The sequence below is a fragment of the Pseudorasbora parva genome, chromosome 2 (genome assembly GCF_024679245.1).
Source record: "Pseudorasbora parva isolate DD20220531a chromosome 2, ASM2467924v1, whole genome shotgun sequence".
NCBI lineage: Eukaryota > Metazoa > Chordata > Actinopteri > Cypriniformes > Gobionidae > Pseudorasbora > Pseudorasbora parva.
The window spans coordinates 54,616,565-54,635,958 of NC_090173.1; the positions used below are offsets into that span (position 1 = coordinate 54,616,565).

At 39.6% G+C, this 19,394-nt stretch overlaps 1 protein-coding gene across 2 annotated transcripts in view; it reads left to right on the forward strand.

The window, feature by feature from the left end:
* The window catches only part of cyth3b (cytohesin 3b), a 68,105-nt gene that overhangs the window by 44,736 nt on the left and 3,975 nt on the right, over positions 1 to 19,394 (forward strand). For both annotated transcript variants that reach the window (XM_067424646.1, XM_067424639.1), the window contains exons 4-12: positions 565 to 631; positions 823 to 941; positions 1,716 to 1,796; positions 2,078 to 2,190; positions 4,585 to 4,733; positions 6,083 to 6,194; positions 16,601 to 16,677; positions 16,811 to 16,882; positions 16,974 to 17,128. In XM_067424646.1, the coding sequence (XP_067280747.1) occupies positions 565 to 631; positions 823 to 941; positions 1,716 to 1,796; positions 2,078 to 2,190; positions 4,585 to 4,733; positions 6,083 to 6,194; positions 16,601 to 16,677; positions 16,811 to 16,882; positions 16,974 to 17,128 (945 nt within the window). The remainder of the gene's footprint in view (positions 1 to 564; positions 632 to 822; positions 942 to 1,715; positions 1,797 to 2,077; positions 2,191 to 4,584; positions 4,734 to 6,082; positions 6,195 to 16,600; positions 16,678 to 16,810; positions 16,883 to 16,973; positions 17,129 to 19,394) is intronic.

The following is a 19,394-nucleotide window of genomic DNA, read 5'->3' on the forward strand; positions in this document are numbered from 1 at the left end:
TTATATTTACTGTTGCACTAAAATCCAAAAGTGAAGAATTTATGTTATTTATTACTTGATTGTTCAAGCTACCTCACAGAAGTGCTCTGTTTGTTAACAGAGTTGAATGTTAAAATAAGTTGAATTAAATAAAAAAATAAGGAAAATCCTAGATCGTTTTTTTCGCTTTTCTTTATTCTTTTTTGTGTTATAGAAGTATCGGGGCTCGATATCGGCAGATACTCAAAATCAAATGACTCAGTTTTGGACTCGAGGGCAAAAAAACTTGATCGGGACATCCCTAGTATAAATAGCATCTAATTACTATTTAAACAAATTGCAAAGAACAAAGAAAAAACACTTGCCGTATAATTTTAGGGCTTTGCGGGAAGGGAGTGCTACAGGTACGTGACGAGAGCATAAGGGTTAAATCAACAGGACCTGTGCCTGTAATCTGGACTGTTTGATAGTTATGAAAGTGTTGTTTGGCTCATTGTATCCGCAGGCCAATCATACAAGAGGTTCTTTGTCCTCCTTAGTCTTATTAGAGGATATTTGTTAAGACATTTTTGCTTCCATTTGCAGCAAAACAACACAGAGAAACAAACAAATTGCAATGGGGAGAAAGAAATTCAACATGGACCCCAAAAAAGTAAGTTGTCTTTCCTACGATGACCCAGAGAATATATTCCATTATTCGTTCCTAAATATTTTAATGCTATAAAAGCCTAGTATTTGTACTGACAATTTTTCCCTGACGTAGTGTACTACATTTTGGAAATCTTCCACCTGACATTTCTAGGGTTGATCCTAAAATCCTGTTTTAAATCAAATTTCTCACAGGGGATCCAGTTTCTTCTGGAGAACGACCTCCTGCAGCACACGCCTGAAGACATCGCTCAGTTCCTCTATAAAGGAGAAGGCTTGAACAAAACTGTCATTGGGGATTACTTGGGCGAACGGTAAAGCTTCGCTTCATTCCTTCAGTTTCTCGCTCTGCTTTATTCAGTTTGTGTGTGTGAGATCTGTGCCCGATTCATCACAAAAAAATCCTCTGGAAATTGATTGTCTGGGTTTATGGAGCAAAACCGCAGCAGTGAAACGCGACACGTGTGCCTCTGAAGGAAACGGACCACCTCGTGGGATGCCTCTTGTCAAAACAACAGGATTATAGATATCAACCGGGCGAAGGCGGATGAGCATTGCAAATTATCTTAAAATTTTATTTTTAAAGGGTTAGTTCACCCAAAAATAAAATGTATGTCATTAACTCCTCACCCTAATGTCGTTCCACACCCGTAAGACCTCCGTTCATCTTTGATTCATAACCGTTTGAATCTTTATTTGAGGACTGAAATAAACGCGGAAGAGAAGACAATGCTGAATAAAGTCGTAGTTTTTGTTATTTTTGGACCAAAATGTATTTTCGATGCTTCAAGAGACTCTGATTAACCCACTGATGTCCCATATGGACTACTGCGATGATGTTTTTATTCCCTTTCTGGACATGGACAGTATAGTGTGCATACACTTGCATACGCTCTCGGACTAAATATAAAATATCTTAAACTGTGTCTGAAGATGAACGGAGGTCTTACGGTTGTGGAACGACATTAGGGAGAGGAGTTAATGACATAAATTTCATTTTTGGGTGAAGTAACCCTATAAAGACAAGCACTCGATCCTTCTTTGCAGAAAGTAACCGTCTCTGTGTGTGGTTGTTGTTTTTCTCGCAGGGATGATTTCAACATCAAAGTGCTCCAGGCTTTCGTAGAGCTCCATGAATTTGCCGACCTCAACCTCGTTCAGGCTCTGAGGTGGGAAAAGCTTCTCTGCAGGAAAAAATGTATTATCGGAATAGTGGTACCATTTAGTCACCAATGAAAACAATTAAACAATTCAGATGATTTTAAATGTGTCAGTTTTGTGAACACAAAAGAAAAAGAAAGGACTCTTAAAAGCTATTTTGATTGAAGTAATCTGTTTAATTTAAATTTACCCTACCCTAAACCAGTTATTTATTTTAAGCATTAGGGTTTACTGGGCTTGTTGACTCATGACTCACTGATTTTCTGATGGATTTGCTGTCTTCACACAGGCAGTTTCTCTGGAGCTTCAGACTTCCCGGTGAGGCACAGAAGATTGACAGAATGATGGAGGCGTTTGCGTCCCGGTACTGCCAGTGCAACCCTGGAGTCTTTCAGTCCACAGGTCAGACATGAGCAAAATACCCAGCGTCCATACTAATGAAAACCTCGCTTCTGTCCGACCCCTTTTCATGGAGATGTTGCTCAAAAAAACATCAGTTTAAGCCCAAAACTCACTCAGTCAAGTGTTTTTTTTTCTTTCAGGGGTGCGTTTCCCAAAAGCATTGTTAGCCAACTTAGGTCGCAAGTTCCGTCATTACCAACATAGTGGAGCGATTTGCCGTTTTTCTGAAACCATAGATCCAACAAACATTCGCAAAAAATTATGATTCTTCTAGAAGCGCATTTGTGAGGTCAGGCACTGATGTTGGATGAGAAGGCCTGGCTCTCAGTCTCCGCTCTAATTCATCCCAAAGGTGATCTATCGGGTTGAGCTCAGGACTCTGTGCAGGCCAGTCAAGTTCCTTCATACCAAACTCACTCATCCATGTCTTTATGGACTGATGCTTTGTGCACTAGTGCGCAGTCTAAGGGGCCAAGCCCAACCCCTGAAAAACCACCCCACACCATAATCCCTCCTCCACTAAACTTTAAACTTGGCACAATGCAGTCAGGCAAGTACCGTTCTCCTGATAACCACCGAACTCAGACTCGTCCATCATATTGCCAGACAGAGAAGTTTGATTGGTCACTCCAGAGAACACGTCTCACTGCTCTAGAGTCCAGTGGCAGTGTGCTTTACACAGAGGTGTAAAATACAGGGGCCAAAGAGTAGAAGTCCTGACATATTTTTATTCCACTCATGAACTCAGTCAGCTGATTTCACGAATTAATTATGCCTCCTAGCTGAAAAAATGTGATATTAGCAAATCCAGGTGTTTGGAACAAAATACAGAGCAGGACTTTTTATTTTCTGGACCTGGACTTTCCACCGCTGACATTTAGTCAGTTTGGCTGAAAAAATAAAATTGTCAGATACATACATTGAGCAGTCCCTCCTGCTCTGGCCACCCAGCCAGCACAGCCATGTGCCATGTGTGCCAACTTCTGCTCTTTGGCCCCTGGCTTTACTCCACTGCATCCCACGCTTTGCATTGCACTTGGTGATGTAAGGCTTGGATGAGCTGCTTGGCCATGGAAACCCATTCCATGAAGCTCTCTATGCACTGATCTTGAGCTCATCTGAAGGCCATGTGAAGTTTGGAGGTCTGCAGCTCTTGAAAGTTGGCGACTTTTGCTCTCTGTGACCCTCAGCATGTGCTGACCCCACTCTTTGATATTACGTGGCCTACCACTTCTTGGCCGAGTTGCTGTTGTTCCCAGTTGCTTCCCCTTTCCATCATATAATCAAGTTGCCACAGACCAGAAAACGTAACGGACCCCTTTGAATTCTGCACAGAATGTGTTTTAAAGCGATATGAAGGAGATTAGGAGGAGAAACGGTTAGCGTTTAGGAGGAAACTGTGGCTTTAAGCTCAACGGCTCTGGCCGATCCTCTGATAGAAACCCAACGCTATTGGCTGTTTGAAAAAAGGGAGGGGCTGTTCGATATGCCCCGCCCTGTCTTCCTTTTTCAGTGGAAATTACATCAACATATTGAATAATGCTGCATGTTTTAAGGCACTTCAGTGGGCCTTTAAACTTAACTAGCTTACCTGAATGATAACACGTCTGGTTTAATGGAACCATCATTTTGGTACTTGATGCCATATTATATATAAAACAAATTTTTTGTTTGTGTTTTTCCTTTGAGTTCATCTGTAGCAAAACGTGTCCTATCTCTTCACAGTTTATAGAGCGTTCTTTGATTGTTTGTGGTGATGAAATGAATGGAGAGGTCAGTGGTCTTATTGCTCCCCGCTGGGCTGTTAGTGCGGCACAGACTCACAGGTTAAACGCCCTGTCGTCAGCTGATCTGAATACCGGCAGAACAGACACTTGTTCGAGTTAAGAGCTCATGTCATGATGTGTTTGGAGAGTAAACAGTGACTGCGCTGTACTGAAGCCGTAAGAAAACAACTCTGTCTGGCAGCGAAACAGTTTTTCTCGCCACAGCAGTGACTCTCACCCACGCTCATGTCAGGCTTTCGGCTCTGAAGTAAAACTAGCAACACTGTTGGACTGACATAAAAAGCGCAAACACTCAGACTATTAGAGTGAAAGATAGAAGTTTGAAAAAATATGTTTTCTCTGTGACAAGCCTTTAAATAAAAACAAATCTTCTTCTTAAATATTTTAACATGTAATATTATTGTTGTATATTTACAATAGCTGTGTTATTAGCCTATTCATTTTAATAGTATACCTCAATTATTATTGCCATTCAGAAGAGCTGCAACAGAGACAATACATTTTTCAATGCCATCTGTGTGGTATTCCAGAAAATGCTTACACCACTTTAAACTGTGATGGCTTATTTGGTGTTTGTGTGCTGACTGTGTCTCTTTTGTCTTTGCAGACACATGTTACGTCCTGTCCTTCGCCATCATCATGTTAAACACCAGCCTTCACAATCCCAACGTCAGGGACAAACCGGCCGTAGAGCGCTTCATCTCCATGAACAGAGGCATTAATGAGGGAGGAGACCTGCCAGAGGACCTGCTCAGGGTAACGGGAGTTCAGACATTAATGATGCATAATATAATACAACATTATAACTAGATCAGGGATGGGCAACTTCAGTCCTGGAGGGACACAGTCCTGCAGAGTTTAGCTCCAACATTGATAAAAACTATCATGCCTGTAGCTTTCTAGTAATCCTGAAGACCTCGGTTAGCAGTGTTGGGCAAGCTACTCATAACGTAGTAGTTAAGACACCGTCAAGCTACTCTCTATCAAAAATAGCTAGCTACAGTACATGGAAACTACTTTGTTCTTTACAGTGACATTGTATTTTAAAAATAACTGAATAATTGTTAATGAAGAATGTTTCTTGTCGATTGACAGATGCTTTGCCAAAGCGATGGCACAAAACACAATGTTAGTGGGCTTTTAGGTTCGTTATAAAACTGTGGTGGTTGAAACATAATGGTGATCAAACATTTTCAGTTATTTAATTGTTTTTATCACCATTATGGTGATCAGTGTTTCCTTTAGTTGGGCATTTTGACTCTTGGCTTTTTATGTGAGTTTGTGGTCATCATCATCATCTAAACTGTTAATCTTTGCTAATCTTTTGCATCTCTGTTAATTCTCAATAAGAGCTTCTTTAGACTAATAGAAATAAAGTCAGTTGAAGTCAGTTGTAGTTCTTGTGTTTCTCTTTTCTTCAGTGATTCTGCTTGTTAACAGCAGGTGTTCATCACTAATGCTCAATCATCACTTAATTAATCACTTAATTTCTAGACTGCAATGTCTATCTTCTTTTAGTGAACACAACTGAAATAAGTTCAGAGAACTCATAACTATTGGTTTGTAAACTTAAAATAATTAAGGTAATCAGATTCCTCAAATGTAGAGTTAGCTTAATTTATTGGATTGGACTTTGTGTGTGCTATTGTGAGCTAGCAGTAACTGTAAGCACTCATTTAAAGTTCGTAATTTCAGTGGTTTTACTTAATATAGTGAAGTTTCAGCCAAATTAAGTATTTGAATGGAGTGTTAAGTTGAATTGTATATTAAGACATATCCTTGTTTTAGTGAACTACTAAATCCAATAGTTAACTAATTAACTAATTTAGTAGTAGTATTAGTAGTAACTAATTTAAATCAGAAAATTATTTCAAAGTACTCATGACTATTGTTTTTTTTTAACTTAATTGATAAAGTATTAAGGTAATCAGTGTCCTCAAATGAAATGAGTTACAGTTACAGTGTATGACTGACTTTAAATCTCTGAGCCACTCATGAATAATGCAATAGCAGCCATAGGACTGTTTTTAATATTTTACAGAGCCAGGCGTGTAAATGTACTCATCTGCATACATGAACAGCACTAATGTCTCTGCACCCCGCAGAACCTGTACGAGAGCATCAAGAGCGAGCCCTTCAAAATCCCAGAGGACGACGGCAACGACCTCACACACACGTTCTTCAACCCGGACCGAGAGGGCTGGCTGCTGAAGTTAGGTCAGAACCGGACTCTTACTCTGATATTTGCTGTGGGTTCACTGCACACTGCATAGCACAGCACGGTCTGCTGTCGGGGAAAGCCGTGAACACACTGCTGCTCATTAACATCCTAATGTGTTTTTCACAGCACTGCGAGGGATTCCTCCAGCAGACGTGTGTCGTCTCCTAGGGACAAATAGAGTCACTAGTGACAAGTGTGCAACACACACTGACATATCAGATGAAGCTGTGTGCTTTCTGCCAGCACATGAAGTCTGTTACTAGTCAATTTACTTTTTAAATGTCAGCTCTCACAGACTTTAATTTGTAAACCGCGAGGCTCTTGATAAATCTGGACCGTTTGAGAGGAAAGGGAGGGATGCAGATTTTAGAAAAAAGTTTTACACGCATTTGTAAGTTTATGCAAGCAGCATGTAAACTACTGAAACACAGTTCACAAGCCTTATTACTTGGTAATCTGATGTAAAAAGAATCTGGCAAGATCTAATCTGATTGGATGACATTAAGCTTTTTTCAGTCCGTCTGGGTACAGAGTCGTGTTTATACAGTAAGTGGTACAATGAGGGTTTCTGAGGGGAGAAAATGATTACTGTGTTTTGCCATTTCTGCCAGGTTGCTTGCATCAGATCTTTTAAATATTTGTAAAGACTTAAGATAAAGATCATGTGAGAGTGTGATTTACACAAACTAGACTAGCAGAACTGTGTTTAGCTTTGTTTCTCAGTTATGTCTGTATATTTGAACAGGCAGAAAGACTACATATGTTCTGCTATTTTTCTGTAAATCCCTTTGCAGACTCTGCTGCATAACTATTTAAAAAAACACTTTTTATATATTTTTATTAAGCAAGCAAGGCAAGGCAAGTTTATTTATATGGCACATTTCATACACAATAGCAATTCAAAGTGCTTTACATAGAAATGAATTAAAATAGGGCTAAAAAATGCATAAGAAAAAGAATACAATGTAAAGAGAATTAAAAATAATAAAATGATAACCAAAGAAAAGAACAGGTAAACTAAAACAGTTATAAAAATAATTTTAAAAAATGATGCATAGATAGGGTGCAATCAGTCGGACGTACAGTGCTCAGCGCTCATTCAGTAAATGCACAGCTAAACAGGTGTGTTTTGAGTCTGGATTTGAATGTGGCTACTGTTGGATCCTGATCTGTTCAGGAAGCTGGTTCCAACTACGGCTGGCATAATAGCTAAAGGCAGACTCTCCTTGCTTTGAGTGAACTCTTGGTATTTCTATCTGATTTGATCCTGCTGATCTGAGTGATCTGATGTGTTTGTATTTAATCAGCATATCTGCGATGTATTGAGGTCCTAGGTCATTAAGATATTTATAAACAAGTAGTAGTATTTTAAAATCGATCCTAGATGTAACTGGAAGCCAGTGTAAAGACCTGAGGACTGTATGAGGACTGAGGACAATATTACTGTGGTATTGTAACAACAAGATCCAGAGGAGGCGAGTGTAGATGAACCCAAGTGCAGTTTTATTGCAAATAATCCAAAGTGAGCAAATGGAAACGTTGATTTGACTTGACTTGACAAAAAACTCACTAACAGCGCGCTTTATCAATCAATCAATCAATCAATCAATCAATCAATCAATCAACTTTATTTATATAGCGCTTTTACAATCACGATTGTGTCAAAGCAGCTTCACAGTGTCAAACAGGATAATATTGCGACAAAATTAGATTTGGCTGTACAGTCGTACTGGAGAAAACAGTGATGTTATCAGCTTATTTTAATTTATCATATAGCGACAATGTTGGCAGATCAGTATTATAGTTTATAGAATTAAATAGGACCTAATTCATACATTTTATTTGTATAATAATTGAATAACTTTAATCATATTTTTAGTGTCCCCAACTGAGCAAGCCAAGCCAAAGGCGACAGGGTTGCTTTAGAGGAAACAATACTCGACAAACTGACAAGGCAAACATGAAGACTAGGGCTGCGTCCAAAACCTAGAAAATGCTGCCTTCGGAGGACACATTTCATGGTTAGAAGGCATCAAGAACGAATCTAAAGTTAGCTTTACTTCCTGTCTCCTTCATCTGATCGAGTTTTGAAGGCAGCATACATGTACTCTTCACTGCCTTTGATATCCCACAATCCTGTGCTTTCCATTCAGTGACAGTTGAGGTGGGAAAAAAGATGGCGTCCGAAAGTTGTGATTGCTGGTCAGTTTGTGTGTAAATGTGTTTCGTGAGGTGCCTTTGTGCACAAACGCTACCTTACAAGCCATTGTTTGTAGGTAGCGAGGCAACGAGTCAGCTGCCTAGGTTTTCGGACAGCCTATATATACAGAGACTTTAGGGGAACACATGACTATGACAACCAATGAACAACCAGATCTCAACCACATGACAAGACAATGAACCTATGAGAACTATGGACACATGAAGCTAGGGAAGCACATGACATGATCACATAAGGGCAAGGAGCCATCTTGGCTACTAGTTAGCGGACATTCAGAACTTCTACTAGCCGAAAAAATAAACCACATTAACAGCTACGTCGAGCTTAATATATTTATTTATTATACAACTTGGATTTCATACATTCATTTCTTATTCAAACAAAATCGTGTTATCCAGCCATCTCCTCCCTTCCTCTTTCATCCTCATGCTTTTCACCAAAAATGGTGGACAGATCAAAACAGTAAAGAACATCAAACACCATGTGGCCACATTATTGTTTCTTTAATCTTCACTATTGCTTCAATGCGAATGAACAAGAGTGCCATTATTTGTTCTGTAGTGATGTTCAAGTAAGCCAGATATGCGCAGGTTTTGTATTTAATGTGTCATGATGATTCATGAGTTGAGATAAAAATCATAAAAAAGTAAATGGAACACAAGACAAATAGTATCAGCAAGAGTTACAAGAATTTTGTTAGTATGTTACACCATATGACCATTTTAGGCACGAATGCAACAAATTGGTGAATAAATCAAATTTCCAATACAAAATCTAAAAGGGATATATATTTTTGGAAATTCAAGTCAGTACAACACAAATAAAAAATGTTTTGCCTAATATTTGAAGTAAAACAAAAAATGTCAGACTTATACACTATATTTCCAAAAGTATTGAGACACTGCTCCAAATCATTGAGTTCAGGTGTTCAGTCACTTCCATGGCCACAGGTGTATAAATCAAGCACTAGGCATGCAGACGCTTCAACAAACATTTGTGAAAGAATGAGTCGCTCTCAGGAGCTCGTGATAGGTTGCCACCTGGGCAATAAATCCATTCGTGAAATTTCCTCAATACTTAATATTCCACACTCAACTGTTAGTGGTATTATAACAAAGTGGAAGCAATTGAGAACAACAGCAACTCAGCCGTGAAGTGGTAGGCCACGTAAAATCATAGAGTGGGGTCAGCACATGCTGAGGGTCAACTTTCTGCAGAGTCAAGAGCTCCAGACCTCCAAACTTCTGTGGCCTTTAGATAAGCTCAAGATCAGTGTGTAGAGAGCTTCATGGAATGGGTTTCCATGGTTAAGAAGCTCATCCAAGCTTTATATCACCAAGAACAATGCAAAGCGGGAGATACAGTGAAGTAAAGCAGCCGCCACTGGACTCTAGAGACGTGTTCTCTGGAGTGGCCAATCATGCTTCTCTGTCTGGCAATCCCATGGACGAGTCTGGGTTTGGTGCTTGCTAGGAGAACGGTACTTGCCTGACTGCATTGTGCCGAGTGTAAAGTTTGGTGGAGGGGGATTATGGTGTTGGGTTGTTTTTCAGGGGTTGGGCTTCACCCTTTAGTTCCAGTGAAAGGAACTCTTAATGATTCAGCATACCAAGACATTTTAGACAATTTCATGCTTCCAACTTTGTGGGAACAGTTTGGGGATGGCCCCTTCCTGTTCCACCATAATTTTGCACACAAAGCCTCGGTCCATAAAGACATGGATGAGCAAGTTTGTTGTGGCCTGCACAGAGTCCTGAGCTCAACCCGATAGATCACCTTTGGGATGAATTAGAGCGGAGACTGAGAGCCACAAATGCACTTTTAGAAGAATGGTCAAAATTCCCATAAACACACTCTAAACCTTGTGGAAAGCCTTCCCAGAAGAGCTGAAGCTGTTATAGGATGGGCCAACTCCATATTAAACCCTACGGATTAAGAATGGGATGTCATCAAAGTGCAGGCGTTCCAAAACTTGTGGCAATATAGTAATAATGTATGTAAACCACCCATATGCGCTAAATCTGCGCAGATCTAGTGTACATAACCTTCCTCAGCAAAGTGAGTAAACATAGTAAGTAACCCGTAGTGGTTTGACAGCGTTATCCGCCTCAGTAAGGTTTTTACCAGCGTTTGGCAGGCTGGCGGGGGTTAATTTCAATGGGTAAAATCTATTCATGATTAAAAAGGAAAGCTCACTTGACTTCTCATTCAGATGGTCTCTTCCTGTTTTCTAGCATGTAGTTATTGAATAAGCTGCAGTATGGACCAGACTTTATGCCGATAGTCAAATGTCTGGCTATGCAAGGGAGCAAAATTCCGGAAGTGCCGGATCTGGATCCACAAATGAAGCCCTGCAGGGATGTCTGTTTTGTAGTTGTATGTACCTCTTTTATTTGCTTGTGTCTTTCTAATGTCCCATCTTCCATTATTATCTGTGTCATCTCTGAGTATTTGTAAGTGTTGTGGTGGTGCTTTGTCTCTCATGTATTGATGTTAGAACATTCCTTCTTGTTTCTTCTTTGAGCCCCTCCCTAATTTTCTGCCCTGTGACTGTCTGGCTGTCTCTACAGGAGGTACGTAACCAGGACAGATCTATCCCATCATTCCCTCATCTCACTCTTTACATCTCCTGTAACCTTCCTTTTACCCTCTCCTCCTGATTATCATTCAAGGCCTTCCTGCTTCCTGTCTGAACGTATATTATTGGGTTGCTTTGCTCTGACTGGCTGCTGTTGGGGTCAGAGGTCAGTTTAGTGCACATGGTCAGATTTGTCTTCACACCTCAGCTGTATTGTCTGGCTCGGGACACACAAATTCCTTGTTTTCTATGTAATGTCCCATTAGACCTATGTACTTTCTAATAATAACGCTACACAATCTTTATGTGTTCCCCTCAGCAGTGCATGGTGGGGAGCTTTTTCCACTCAGATAATTATGGTTTTCCTCACTAAAACTATTCCTGCTGGATTTGTGGAAATGTACACTGGAAAAAGTGTGTACTCCAGCACTCCTGAAATGAAAGGACTAAATCAGATTAAAAAAACAAACTTATTTGAGAACAAGTAATATGAATAAATTTGCTTGAGAAACATTTAACTTTATTTATTTGTTAGTTTGTTCAGTTTCATTCAATTTAATAAGTTTACTGCTGAACTTCCGAAAAAAATAAAAAATAAAAAATACACAATCTGTAATAACTTACCCTGAGAATAATAGTAGTATAATAATAGTATAATAATACTCTCTAGATTAATGAAAGGTGTCCTTATTGAATTTAATGTGCACCTATTATACTAGTTTTTAGCATAGACAGTAAAAGAAATGGACAGAGCTATCCCATTGACTTCAACGGTGGAAAGTGATGTCAGTATAGGAGCACTCACTTCCTGATGGCTGAGCGAACTGCGCAGGCTCAGACTGAGCTTGACGACGTAGATGTGACGAGAGCCTCCTGTCTGACAGCTGTAGGTCTTCTAGTAATTGTGGAAAGTGAAATCTGAATCACGTTGTTTAAATATTTTCTCCCGTTGCTTTTGGCTCACTATGGGCTTCTCCCCATTCTTCCCCCTTGACTTTATCAGACTTTATGTCTCCACGTCCCCCCGACAGCCTCATAGACAGTAAAAGATTGCCTGTGAGCGTCTCCTCCTGTCTATACGGTAATTTCTGAACTGTGCGACAGAGTCGCGTTGGTTATGACGCAATCGTTAGCCTATTTTTACAAAAACAGCTTCTGCGGGGCGATAGTGTAAGATACAAGGTAACGGAGCCTTTTATGCATTGTCGTGTTTCTTTAGAAATAAACAATGGACAAATGGCGTCTTTAAACGCCTCAGATGTAAAGTTATTCACTGTCAAAGTGACTCAAAAATGAATGGGAGTCAATGGGATGCTAACAGCAGGTGATGGCTTGGTTAGCAATGGCCGCCCCTATGGGTGGAACGCTTTCCGAGTGCTAGATTACCCCCTTGGTTTTTAGGTGATACGAACATTAACGATGGCGTCGGTTTTTTCAGCAAAGTGGATTTGCAATTCAGAGAACACGTCAACAACGCAAACCAAACTCTTCCGGTCTACAAGATATAGTGTTTGAGGACAAGCCAAAGGAGACGTTGTTGTAACGAATAGCGAACCCAATAAAGAGTTGCGTGACGCAGAATGAGCAAAGACACAGAACATTTGTTAAGCAGATAAAGTGTGTCAGAAGACCACACAAACACCAACAACGTTAACACTGAGAGGACATCAAATCTCTAGGACCGAACTTGCCTACCCCTGACTTAGAGGTTCAGAAATGTACTCTTAAGGGTACAGCCCCAGTGACGGCCACTTGTACCTTAAAAGGTACAATTTTGTACTCCTTTTTTTTTTTTTTTTAGATTGAGGATTGTGAAATCTGTAGCATAAGGCTGGAATTACTGACAACTCGTGTCAGGCTGTTCAGAATTACTTCTTTCCTTTTGGAAGACAATAATCTGTTTATCAGCACTCTGAACCCTGCTTGTGTCATTGGGGTGGTCATCATCCCTTAAACATACTGATCTCTCTCACCCTAGTGAGGACCCTCACCATCCATCTTGTACGCGTAGCCTTCATTCATTAGTGCTTTGAATGTGTCTCTTTGACTGAGCTGACGTCATGAACATCAGAGAAAGTAGAACATGGGAATAGAATTGCAAGTAGGCTATACTGCAGAAAGCATGACTTTAATCTCTCCCTACGCCGTGCGTTTCCAGCGGATGTGCGTTCAGCATCTGTGGGACGACGTTGGAGTCAGGAGAGGGGGTGGATAAGCCGGCGGCAGCGTTGTGCTGGATACGCCACGTTATTACAGCCAAAAACAGAACAGACGAGTGCTTGCTCGCGCTAGAATACAGAGGGGAAAGATGGCAAATGAGTCAGAGGCTGTAATGTATATGAGAACACGCAGTGTGTGTGGGGGTGTGAGAGAGAGAGAGACGCTTTACGAGTCTATATTTTTGCATTATTTTCTACAGCATGAGATTTGCCATTTAATTTGATTGTAAAATGCAATCTCTTGTAAGGTCTGTCTTTTTTTTTTACTCCTGTTTGTGAGAAAGAAACCAAATAAGGGTAGCACTGTGATCCAAGCTCTCTTTGACATCTGTCTCAAATAACTTCTCTCATCGCTGCAGCATTGCTCCCGGACATTTCTGTTTTTGCTTGCTGTGGTCAGAAGTTGAAATCGAGTTGGAGTTGTGCACGACTCTTGTGAAAAAGAAGTACACTTGAGCATACATTTAGAAAGAGGATTTGTAGTGCCAACTGAATGTAATGCTATCATACATTGTACTTATTAATTAACTACAAGTACTTACGTTAGAGTAAGGGAAGTTTCAACAAATGTAATTATAAATGTGACTACAGAAAATTATTACAGATGTAATTACATGCAGCTAATTAAAAAATATAAGTATAATGTAAAAACATATATATAATAAGTGTATTGTATCAAATGATTAATACATTTTTTTAGTACATAAGTAGACACCTAATATAAAGTGTTACTGTTACTAAATGTAAGTACATTTATGTAAGTACATGTCTTGAAGTCTTCTTTTTTATGAACCATTGAACTTGGCATATAAAACAAGACTTGCTTAGCCATATCGCCTTCAGCCCATTTTGCTGTTTCTCGCATTAACCCTTAAAGTTAGTTACCCCTTCCATCACAAAAACACAAACCGTTCTCTTGAACAACTCAATAGTACACAAGCTCGACCGTCCAACTAACAAACATATTACAATTATGACCAGATTCGAGTTATAGCGATCACAAAAACACAAACCGTTTCTCATTAACAACTCTACAGTACACGAGCCGGCAGTCCAGCTAACAACATATTACAATTATGACTGGATAAGGGTTATATAGATCATGAAAAGAAGAAACAAACATATATTAGGAGTATAGTATCTTACTTGTCGGACACATTTTGTGAGCTGACGTTTGAAACAGACGGTGAGGAGGTTTAGACGCTCCATATGGTGTGGAAATGAAAACTACACTTTAAGAGGCCTTTTATTTCATTAAAGCTACACTGTGTGATATTTTCCCCCATCTAGTGGTGAAAAGGTATATGACCATCCAGTGAATAATAGTTTCTGTTCCTCTCAATTTCGATTTCGTTTCAACTCCTACGGTGGCCGATTTAGTCATGGCTTCCAGTTCGACCTCTTCGGTGAGTGTTGCTTCAAATGATGAGGTTACTTTTGAAAACTATTATAATTTGCAGTTATTTAATTTGCCAAATGATCTATGATCAAATTAATCTATGTAAAATGAATAAAAGTTTTACGTTTTCGTTATTTTTTACCATTTCATTGCTAACATCAGCTGCAGGTTCCCAGACGAATGCAAGCTAATCTTAGTAAAGTAACTTTTATCAGTGCTATCGTTATTCTGTATATTGTACGACATCACTAGCGTAAGGCAAACAAATTAAAATGCAATAAAAATATTAATCTCATGTTATCCGTCATTGAACACGGATTTATGTTATAAGGTAAACAATACTTTTTCATCATTGACGCGAGGAAAACTACCCTAGACGTCGTTCTAGTGTTATGCACAGCACACCATTATATAATTAGCCAAGCAACAATAAAACTTTCAATATACACAAATAGGCTGAATTAATATTACCTGTCGAGAAGAAAGCAGGCAACGTCTGCGTTCTTTTTAAAATCGTTGCTCCTCATGAGCTCTTTCCATCTTGGAAAGGCCACTCCAATATTTACTTTTGTCTTGTTGATTTGCCCGTTGCGTTGCCGTCTTAATTCTCTTTTCCGCTTCCTTGGCGACTCTGATACATATCCCGCAATGTTACTAGGTCCCCGACCCGGGTCGAATTCGGTAATCTATTCCGGGACGTGGTTGCTTTCACACAGAAGGCGACCCGGCAATGTTCCGGGAATATTGCGGGTCCGACGTGCAGTGTGAAAGGGGCTTAAGAGTGATCCTCCATCGTCATATAGCAGCCTCAAGCAATCCTCCTCTTCACATTCGACACGGTGCCATCGAGTGTAAAAACGCGAAAAGCGAAGCTTGAATTTACGGGCATGTCCCTCTTTGGCAAATGTACTTTCAATATGGAGGAGCAACATGGCGACCGCCATCCGAACCCCTCACCCGTATGTATTTTCAATGGTATATTATAAAATTACGAGAATGCATTATTACTTGAAAGAAGTAAATATACATTACTGAGCACATATATTTTTGAAAGAACTAAGTGATTTTAGCTAAGAATAAACTAAAAAAGTTACACAGTGTAGCTTTAATATTATTTTATGTGCAGTAATATGTGCCGTTTTTATTGAAGTTGAAGTAATCTACAAGTGCACGTGTAATGCAATTAAGCACACTTCTGATTCACAAGGGTGCACAAAAGCATAACAGTCAAGAACTCATGTTATTTTTGCAAAGATTTAAGAGACATTGGGCCTTATCAGAATTGTATCGCTCCGGTTGAATCTCCACTTCGTTTCTGTAGGAGGCGTTAAAGGGACCACTAGCAACCCAAGTGGAATTGCACAAATAATTACCTCTTCCATACGAGTGTCCAAATGCTTTTGCCAACTACCATTGTTCTAAGAGACATAGAGTCCTGCCCAAATGTACACCGCTGGTTGGGCCAGAAGAGCCACTCCAACAAAGAGACTTGTAGACTTGTGGCTTCCATGAAGTCCACTAGACTGTAGAGTGATCCTGCCTTTTCATGGCTTTAGTGTGTCCTTTTGCTGAGCCTGCACTAGAGATGACTTGTCTATGTTGCAGTAGAATGATAACCACAAGGGCTGCTGGTATTTAGGACAGGGCCGCAGTCTCTGACTCTTCAGGAAGTCAACCAATTGATGATTACATTGTACATTAAAATGGATGGGAGAAGATATATTATAACATTGAAAAAAACCTTTAAGATGACATCTTATACTGTGATTATGGAGAACTATTGGAGAACTCGGACAGATCATTTGCAAATGAATGAGTGTACACCAGAAGACACAGTTGATGATATTCCTGAAATGAGAAACAGTTTGTGATTGTTGCATTGGCTCTAGTCATTTACTGCTCAGAAATTGGGTCACCGGCCTTGTTTTAGTTTGTTCTTGAGGGTTCTCCTAAAATTAATTTGTTCCATTTGACTTTCTTTGCAGGTGGGCGAGTAAAAACTTGGAAGAGGAGATGGTTTATTCTGACCGACAACTGCTTGTACTATTTTGAGTACACAACAGTAAGTGGATTGGTTTTCGTCAATATTGTATCTTTGAGTAAGTGCATCATTTCTGGGCTTCATGTCCTGTCTGAGGGTTTTGAGGGGTTATTCTTGTCCCAGATGCATTTTGATGGGTTTCTCCTGCCTACAGGACAAGGAGCCCCGTGGGATTATTCCTCTGGAGAACCTCAGCATCAGAGAGGTGGAGGAACCCAGGAAACCTGTGAGTGCCCAAACAAACTTGAAAGTAAGAGCTCTAGGATCATGAAAAGCTCATCCTTGTATATGTGTGTATGTTGTGTCTCCTCATTCAGAACTGCTTTGAGCTGTACAATCCCAACCATAAAGGGCAGGTGATCAAGGCGTGTAAGACAGAGGCAGACGGGAGGGTGGTGGAGGGAAACCACGTCGTCTACAGGATATCAGCACCCACACCAGAGGAGAAGGAGGAATGGATCAAATCCATTAAGTAGGATTTCCTGTCTATTGAACATAATCTATGGTTATATTGTCTTGTTCAGTGCTCTCATCACCCATTTGCTGAACAAATGCAGCATACAGTGATGACGTTAACTCTATACTTAAACCTAATGAGCTGCTACATTGTCAACAACAGCAACAAGCTTAGGTAAAGTAATGGCCAAGCTCATTAGAAAAATTACATTGCTTCTAACATTTTGCTATACTTTCAAAGTGAAAGAGTGGGTCGCTCTCAGGATTGTCGAATCTGCAATTTTATCCGACGAAGCATTCAGGAGAGTTAGTAGATTAACTTCGGTGAACTTGAACTTGAAAAACAGTGTGTACTGACTTCTTTCTGTGGTTGAAACAACATTTATTTTCGTGTTCATCAATGTTTATTTGATGCTTACAACACATTAAAGAACCAAAAAATGGTATTTATTGTTTAAATGTCTTTAAAAAATGACAAAAATTTGAATGTTGAGACTGTTTCATGTTGAAAGTAACTTGCTCTGTCTGTCTGTCGCATGTTGTCAGCATCCTCTTTGCTCTGCGATGTATTTTCTCTGCGTGAAAATGTGTGTGGTGTGAGAACGCCATGGCTTGTCGGACATAGCAACAGTAACTAAAGGGGGCGGGTCTTTGCGAACGGTCAATTGGGAACAACAGCAACTCAGCCACAAAGTGGTAGGCATTGTAAAATTACAGAGCGGAGTCAGCGCATGCTTAAGCAAACCAATAAATTTTGGACAATTTCATGCTCCCAACTTTGCGGGAACAGTTTAGGAATGGCTGTTCCAACATGACTGCGCCAGTGCACAAAGCGTCGGTCAAAGACATGGATGAGTGAGTTTGGTGTGGAGGAACTTGACTGGCCTGCACAGAGTCCTGAGCTCAACCCGATAGATCACCTTTGGGATGAATTAGAGCAGAGCCAAGCCTTCTCGTCCAACATCAGTGCCTGACCTCACAAATGAGCTTCTAGAAGAATGGGCAAAATTCCCATAAACACACTCCTAACCCTTGAGGAAAGCCTTCCCAGAAAGGCTGAAGCTGTTATAGCTGCAAAGGGTGGCCCAACTCCATATTAAACTCTACAGATTAAGAATGGGATGTTATTAAAGTTGTGTGGATGTAAAGGCAGGCATCCCAAAACTTTTGGGATAAAAAACTATAAAAAACATTTTCTGGGGCAACCATGCCATTTAAGCTCACTTTAAGAAGTCTTTAAACTCTTTTATCGCAGCTCATGTTTCACGAGACAAGTGCAGGGTTGTACCAGGTGAGGTTACAAGCAAATCGACTTCATCATAAAGCCATAAATATGGAGCTGGTTATGGGATGCAAACATCAAATCGTGCAGTACTAGAGTTTTGAGGTCATGACATACAGTAGTATTGGAACAACATACAAGCAAGGAAAACAAATCTTTATTAATCCATAATCTGCCCACGCAATCTTAATTTGAATGAAATATGTATGTACATGTTTGGAGTTTAGCAAAAATGTAGACAGAAGCATGTTTTTCCAATGAGGCCATTAGTTGTTGGTGTAAACTAATGGTGTAAAAATGCACTCGTTTTCTTGACGTATTGATGAAAACATCCTGCCGATTTATTTGCATCAATCAAATTTGTGTATGTTAGCCAATAATCTATTCACAATTCACATCTCCTTTAATGCTTTTATTCTCATTTTAAACATTTCCAAACACTTTCAGGCTTACTCCTCTCCGGACCACTTCAGTACAGTGATTAAACTTCAACAATCAAATAAAAAATGGGAAACTTTGTCTGTGCGTACAGAAAAGAAAGTGTATATTAGGACCATTATTATTATTATTTTAATTATAATTAAACATATTTCCATCCAAATTTTCAATACCAAAATGTGTCCAAATACACATTCTCATCATCAAAATATGGTTTATTATCAATGGTGACTTTAATTAGGCCAAGTTTATTAGAATCAAATAGACATAGATTATTTTAAATTAGAAATAGATTCTCATTACTGTAATACAATGTTATTTTTCCATTAAAATTAACCTAAAATGATAACAAAATTATGTATTAATGCAATGCAGGAATGAGAATGGGAGGATTACATAATTTTCATAAAAATAATGTCACAATGCAAAAAACAAATCCTAATGTTACTGACATGTTTTTTGAGTTTCACCTCACTATCTTTTGGAACGGAGCGTTTAACTTTGTCCAGACTGGGACAGCAGTGGATCATGATGGTGTTTTGAATAGAAACAGCAGTCTCAT